This window comes from Alexandromys fortis, unplaced genomic scaffold (assembly GCF_014885135.2).
Source record: "Alexandromys fortis isolate MF-2015 unplaced genomic scaffold, M_Fortis_MF-2015_v1.1 scaffold_152, whole genome shotgun sequence".
NCBI lineage: Eukaryota > Metazoa > Chordata > Mammalia > Rodentia > Cricetidae > Alexandromys > Alexandromys fortis.
Window position 1 is genome coordinate 1,309,606 of NW_026068045.1, and position 7,587 is coordinate 1,317,192.

General features: G+C 50.5%; 1 protein-coding gene across 9 annotated transcripts in view; it reads left to right on the plus strand.

The window, feature by feature from the left end:
* Mef2d (myocyte enhancer factor 2D) overlaps positions 1-6,804 on the plus strand; it is a 28,664-nt gene extending 21,860 nt beyond the window's left edge. For 7 of the 9 annotated variants that reach the window (XM_050166312.1, XM_050166315.1, XM_050166316.1 and 4 more), the window contains 3 exons: positions 2,414-2,633; positions 2,919-3,225; positions 3,503-6,804. In XM_050166312.1, coding sequence (XP_050022269.1) covers positions 2,414-2,633; positions 2,919-3,225; positions 3,503-3,514 — 539 coding nt within the window. In that variant the 3' untranslated portion in view covers positions 3,515-6,804. Of the gene's footprint in view, positions 1-2,413; positions 2,634-2,918 lie in introns of all 9 variants that reach the window. The other 2 variants (XM_050166320.1, XM_050166318.1) reach the window with 2 other exon arrangements.
* The last annotated feature ends 783 nt before the right edge of the window (positions 6,805-7,587 follow it).

Genomic DNA, 7,587 nt, shown 5'->3' on the forward strand with positions numbered 1-7,587 from the left:
GGTGACCACAAGAGCAGCTTGAGGAGAAACCAGGTGGCCTGGAGGTTGACCTGTTGGCCCTTAGGAAATAAACTTCCCTGTAGACCAGTCTAGTGTGGTGGGATGGGGGGTAGGACTAAGAAGGATTGGATTGTTCTGATCTCTTCCTGCGGTTCTTGGACAAGGCCCTGCCCTGTTCTGGGCCTAGCTTCCTTGTTTATAAAATAAGTGTTAGATAGATAAAGTTAGATAGATATAGTTAGATATATATGTATATATATATATATAGTGTTAGATAGATATAGTGTTAGATGGATATAGTTAGAGAGATAAAGTGTTAGATAGATATAGTTAGATAAAGTGTTAGATAGATATAGTTAGATATAGTGTTAGATATAGTTAGATATAGTGTTAGATAGATATAGTTAGATATAGTGTTAGATAGATATAGTTAGATATAGTGTTAGATAGATATAGTTAGATATAGTGTTAGACAGATATAGTTAGATAGATATAGTTAGATAGATATAGTGTTCGATAGATATAGTTAGTCCTAAGGCCCACTTTTGGCTCATATCACTTTGTCTTTGTTTTGTTTGTTTGGTTTTTTTGGTACGTATGTATTTTGTTTTTTTGAGACGAGACAGGGTTTTTCTGTGTAGCCCTGGCTGTTCTGGAACAACTCATTAGTAGACCATGCTGACCTTGAACTCACAGAGCTCCACCAGCCTCTACCACCCAAGTGCTGGGATCAAGGTGTGCACCACCACCAGTTCTCTTACACTGCCCTTTAAAAACCAGTAACCAGCTGGTGGAGGTGGTGCACACCTTTCATCCCAGCACTCAGTGAGCTCGAGGCCAGCCTGGTCTACAGTGCAAGTTCAAGGACAGACAGGGAAAACTCTGTCTGGAAAAACAAAACAACTCAAACCAGTAACTAGGTGTCTGGAGAGATGGCTCAACAGTTAAAAGCACTGGCTGCTCTTCAGAGGACCCAGGTTCATTCACCTACATGGCAGCTCACAACTGTTAACTCCAGTTCCAAGGGCTGTGACATTGTCACATAGATATGCACGCAGGCAAAACACCAATGCACTTAAAAATAAGTTATTTTTTTAATTCTAGGGGGGAAAAAACTTAAAACAAAAATGTGAAAGAAAAAAAAGAAAGCTAGTAACTGGCATTGACCAGGCTAAAGTGAGGTTTAAAGGTACTAGAAAAGGGTGCCCATGGTGGTGCATACCTTAATCCCAGCTCTCAGGAGGCAGAGGCAGGTGGATCTCTGTGAGTTCAAAGCCAACCTGGCCTACATATTGAGTTCCAGATCACCCAGAGCTACATAGCGAGATCCTGTCTCAAAAAAATAAAATAAAATAAAAGGTGGCGAGGCCTGGGTGCAGAGCAGCGAGGTGAGTACTTCCTAGCATGTGTGAGACCTTCATTGTGGAAAACAATAGGAAAAGCACTCGGGGCTCTCACTGGTGCTGCAGCATCTGTCTCATGTGAGCAGTGGTGCTTACTCCATCTTGGAGTGTTCAGTACGAGTCCGATGCTGTTGCTGTCCTACATGCCTTCTGCATACTTGCGCACCCTTGGTGGCCGTGCTGCAGGAAGGGTTGCTTTCTGTCCCTGCTCTAGACAGGATTTGACCAGGATCTCACAGTGAGTGGAGGTTGCCAAGAGTCTCTCATCATAGCTCCAGCTGTGAATGTTGCAGAGGTCAAACCATCTTCCTGTACAAACAGGGCTAGAGCAAGTGAGCTTGGACTCACTGTGGAACATAGGTAGGGTGACTGAACCATGCATCTAGCATGTCCTCCCACTGTGCACGTCTCCGTGGCTCTTGTGGAAGGCATTTCTGAATATCTCAACCAGGACACAGCATGAGGCACACTAGAGCTGCCTAACTGGTCACATAACGGGCAGATGTCAGTGCTAGTACAAAGCAAGTACCCCCATAATGCAGTATCCCCCATCTTAGGCCCTGAAGCCCCTTTTGCTTTAGGGACATGAGGACTGAATGACAGACCCATTTCTTCTGTTTTTATGTGAGTAGCAGCTTGAGCCCTGTTGAAGGAGGGCAGACGTGGGTCCAGGGCAGACGGTGGCATGGCCACGGCCCTGGGCTCCCCGAGCTCCCGGCTGCCTCTCTGCCACCTGCTGATGCTGGGCAAGCGAAGAGACTGCAGTCAGCCCAATAATGGGCCTTCTCCATCACCCTCCTCATTTCTGTAACTGCCCTTATAACAGCAACACTGAACTGACTTTAAAGCTGATGCTGTTTTAAAGCCGCTATCCTTCCATCCTGCTGAAGAAAACAGTGCCGTGTTAGACTCTTTAGTGCCATCTTCATGAGTGTCTCATTCTTTCACATCTGTGGTTAGACGCCGCCTGCTCTCCCCACTCAGGCTGCCCTCACTTTCTCTTACTGCAGATTACCAGCTGTCCAGTGCAGAGCTGTCCTCCTTACCAGCTTTCAGCTCACCTGCCGGACTGGCACTAGGCAATGTCACTGCCTGGCAACAGCCCCAGCAGCCTCAGCAACCACAGCAACCACAGCCGCCACAGTCACAACCACAGCCGCAGCCACAGCAGCCACAGCAGCCACCTCAGCAACAGCCCCACTTGGTCCCCGTATCGCTCAGCAACCTCATGTGAGTCTGTGGGAGGTTTACTGTGGGAATGGTGGGGGTGAGGGACAGAAGTCTCTGTGCAGTAAGTGAGCTCTTCCTCCTATCCAGCAGGGCTGAGGGTGCGGGCTTTAGACAATGATGGAGACAGAACGGAGCTAACAGTCATTTCTCTTCTTCCCCTTTGCCACGTGTCATGTCTCCCTCTTCTCCCAACTCCCCACTCTCATTGTTTGGTCTTACCCTTTGTCTGGTAACTTCCCGCTTTTTTTGTTACTGCCTCTTGTGTTTCTGGTCCCTGAACTCCAGCCCAGGCAGCCCCTTGCCCCATGTGGGTGCTGCTCTCACGGTCACCACCCACCCGCACATCAGCATCAAGTCAGAACCAGTGTCCCCAAGCCGTGAGCGCAGCCCTGCACCTCCTCCGCCAGCTGTGTTCCCAGCTTCCCGCCCTGATCCTGGTGAAGGTCTCAGCAGCCCAGCTGGAGGATCCTATGAGACCGGGGACCGGGATGATGGACGGGGGGACTTTGGGCCCACGCTAGGCCTGCTGCGCCCAGCCCCAGAGCCTGAGGCTGATGGCTCAGCTGTGAAGAGGATGCGGCTAGATACTTGGGTACTGTAATATTGCCCTTCTGTCTGCCGGTGTCTGCATCACCCAGGGACTGTCCCACATGCACTCAGCCTGCTTTCTTTCCCACCTGAGGCCTTGTGGCCAGCATTCCTTTTGGGTCAGTACTCACAGCCCTTGACTCCTTCCATGCAGTATTGTGCCCTGCTCAGTGACCTCCAGCTGGCCTTGCCCTAAAGTTTTGCCCCTTGGGAGAGGGTTGGGTGCATCCTGTAGGCCAAGCTGCCCCTCATACCACCTTCTCCGTCTCCTCTCTTCACAGACATTAAAGTGACGGCTCCCACTCCCTCCTCTCAGCCTCCCTGATGAAGAGTTGACAATCTCACCGCCTACCCCTCCCTGTCCTGGGCTCCTCCCGCTCGACCCCCACTTCCTTTCTTCTGCTCCATGTCCTGTTGATGGTTACATTTGTGTATAATTATATTATTATTATTATTATTATTATATTTTTAAATTCGAATTCTCGCTTTAGAGAGAGGGTTGCTCTTGCCCCTTTCTTGGCCCCACCATTTTCACTGGTGGGGGGACTCTCTTTATTGCGGGAAAGGGGGGGACACTTTGCACGTTGTACACATATGCTGCAGGAGGGGGGGTAGGCCTTGGAGAAGGACAGGTGCCGAGCCCTGCATGTGGAGCCCTCACATCCCATTCCCAGATAGACGTAAAGAACCAAAAACTATCCAACAACAAAAACCCCAGAGCTGGCTTGATGTTGGGTTTGCGTCTCAGGGACAGGAAGGGACAGACTTTGCTTCGGGCTGTTCATGGCTAATACCCATCTTGGTCCCTCCAGCTTCCTGCGTACACACCACACTTACTGGTCCTGTGTGATGCACCCCAAGATCTGGGTTCTAGGAAGGCTGCCTGGGAATCTGAGGCCAGGGCAGGGACTTGAGGTAGGAGCCTCTTTGGAAGTAACATTGGAGAGACAGCTGTAGAAAGAGGGCTGATGAGGGCAGAAGGACTGGGTGTGGCAAGTCGGGACCCTACCCCTGGCTTTTCCTTTAAGATGTACAGTGCAATAGCTCCCCATCCTTCAGCCTACCCCAGCCCTAGAAAGTTGGCCATGTACTGGAAGAGTTGGGGAGAGGACCTTCAGTGGAGTAGCTCCAGGTTGGACCAGGGTCATCCTTTGGTTCCTTGGGGCATTAAGGGCAGGAGGCCTGTCAGGGGCAGGCATGGGGAGGGTACCTCTGCTATGTGCACCACACCCAGAAGAGTGCACGCTGGGCGCACAGCATGGTCCATGGAGCTAGAGGGCCCTATTGATGCGGCCCCTGAGGCCCCTCCCCAGTCCTCCTAACTCCTGCCCCGACCCACCTCCCAGCTTTTTTGCCCATCTCGCTACCTCCTGTCCCTCCACCTCCAGGCCACGCCCCAAACCTGCCCTCTTGCTACTGTAATTGTAAATAGCAACCTTCCAAAATGTTAGTGGTTAACAGTCCAGGAAACTGTTGTGTTTGTTGTTGTTGTTGTTGTATTGATATGAAATGAGATTCTATTTTTGTCAAAGTATATTGTAATAATAATGACTCAAATGGCCCGTACTGTACAGATGGGATTCTTCTGCTGTTCTTGCCTTGCTCTCCCAGGCTTGTGCTTTGTCGCCTCCTCAGTGGGGCTGCAGGCAAGCACCCAGGGGAGGGGAAGGGAGACAGCACACACTCCCATGGGTAGAGTAAGACAATGCTCAGTGCTGTAGGAAGATGGTCTTTGCCCACCTGTGACCCAGCCTTTTGGAGTATTTTGACACTTGCTGCAGGGAAGAAGCCAGAAGCAGAGGGGTGTGAGCATGCTCGTGGGGGCGTTTCTGGGTGCACCCTGTATTTATGAGATTGTGTGCAGCTGTGCGGATGTACCTTTGAGTGCCTCTGAGTCCAGTGGGTGTATTCGTAAATCTTAAGTGACTCAGGCTCCAGGGGCCTCTGTGTCTGTGTGGCTGGGTGTATTTACACAAGGATAGGTGGCTTCCAGCTCTGTGCTTCTCACTGCCCTCTTCCCTGGGCTGCTCTCAGTCCTGAAACATTTGTACTAAAGTTATAGGGAGTTGCTAGTTGACCATCCCACCTCTCCCCACAGCCTACCTCCACCAGGGCCTCACTCTGGGAGCTCTGCCTCCTTATGGCTGTCTGCTAGTCCTAGCCAGACCAGTTCTGACCCTGGAGTTCTGACTTGTTTGTGGACAAACTCAAGTTCCTCCTCCTCCTGGGAGCTCTGCCTTCCCAGGCAGGCAACCCTCTTTTACCCAGGGTTTTACCCCGGTAGCTGACCAGGTAAGGCGGTCAAACATGTGTCCTGCCTTCTCACCCCTCCTCACAGTTCCTAGAGGGAGTTTTTAAGACTTGCCTAAGGCCTTGACGGGAGCCAGGGTGTAGTCCTGTGCACATACACTCCCCTTAAAAGTGGCTGGCACATTGTAGGCCCTCAGCAGATGCTGAATGGGCGAATGATAGGTGCTCAATAAACATGGAATCACTGGCCTCTTCTCAGGCTGAGCGTGGCCACCATCACACAGAGCTGGGGTGAGGCCCCTGACGTTCACAGTGTGCTGCTCATCAGTGTGCAGTCTGCTTCCCGAATGCAAACCTGGCTTCTGATTGCCATGTATAGGTGTGTGGTGTGTGTGTGTGTGTGTGTGTGTTCATCCCTGTCCCTGACAGTAGGGACAGTCTGTGAGTGAATATGTGACATTTCTGCAGTTCAGTATCTCCAGGATTCTCCTGGGGCTATGTAGGGGCTTCTGGCTGGCCAGGTAAATTGATCCCTGGGAACCCAGACCTCAAATGGGGACTTATTTTCTTCCTCTCACAAGCCAAATTTGCCTCCTATTCACTTCCTCTGCAAAACTGGGTATTTGCCAAAGTAGCCTCTGGCGCCATCCAGTGCCCTTCCCACCCAGATCTCCCTCGGCTTTCAGGGACAGTGGGACCAAGGGCCACCCCCACATGCCTCAGTGGAACACATTCCCTCCACCCCAGCAGTGCACTCAACGTCCCTCCCCTCGGACAGGAAGGAAGAAAGATGCCCCTTCTCTTGCTGGTTATTTATTCGGAGAGACGGAAACGATGTGAAAGTGTCTAAAAGTCTCTCTATCTCTATATTTTTAACTGACTCTCTGGAACCCCCTGTGGGGGAATGTAGGCTTTCCTGGAGGCTGGGAGTTCCTGGTTCTGTCCCCTTCTGCCTCCTGCTTATGCAGAGGGATGAGATTTAATGGGGCAAGAGAGCTAAGATTCCCAAGAAGAATCTGAATTCTCTACCCCATTCAAGTCCCAGAGAGAGGGAAGTAGGGAGGGGTGGGGCCAGCCAAGAGGCGACCCATCCCCAAACTTGACAATCACCCACACTCCTGGCTCCTGGGTCTTGGGCAGGTGAGCCCAAGTGTGTGGCTGTTGATTTGTTTCATTATTTCTTTCCGTGCTGTACGGTGATGCTTTCTAGTATTCTGCACATTAAGAAAAGACAAAGTCCTTGAGATTCTTACGAGTTTGGTTTGAAAACTCTTTCACTATATTTGTTGTAAAGAGGTTTACTATTAAAAGAAAAAAGAACACGTTTCTGATACCTCAGCTTGGGCTTTGATTTCTTTGGTGCGGCGAGTAGGGAGGAAGCCCTGGCAAAGAGAGTGATTATCTGAGGGTGGGCTGTGAGGAGTGATGCCAGGCTTCCCAGGCAGCCCCAGCAATAGAGAGAGGTGACACATGCCCCTAGGCTCAGGTCCAGCCTTCCCACTCCAGACAGTCTTTTCGCTGACTTCCCTTGGCACAGTTAAACAGATGGAGCCCACCTTCACAATGCACCAGTGTCTCTCAGTTCACAGACAGCCAGACTGTCTGCAGATGCAGCAGCCGTGGAGGCCCCAGTGCACTGCTCTGCACCTGGTCCATGTCATGCTGAAGCAGCAAAATGAGTGAGGGGCCTTTGCTCAGGGGCTACTACTGCCTTACAGTGCTTAAGATGGCCCGCTGTCCTGCTAAGGCTGCTGTGAGAGGCCAGGAGTCGAGTCAGGCCAAGCACAGAATGTCCTCAAGCCTCAGATTTCCATATTGCAAAATACTTGCCATCTGTGTTGGCCTGCCTGTCTCACAAGGTCACTGTGGATTTCTCCTCATTCTTCCTCAGCAGTGGCAAAGATGGTATGTCCCAATCAAGAAAGGGTTAATAAAGATATTGTCCTCCAGGCTGAGGCTTGCCTAGTTCAGTCTTTAGTACCACATAAAGGCATAGTAGCACACACTAGTGATTCTAGGTAGAGGCAGGAGGATCAGAAGTTCAAGGTCTTCCTCAACTCCACAGGGTTACATGAGACTTTTTTTTTTTTTTTTTTTTTTTTTTTTTTTTTTTTTT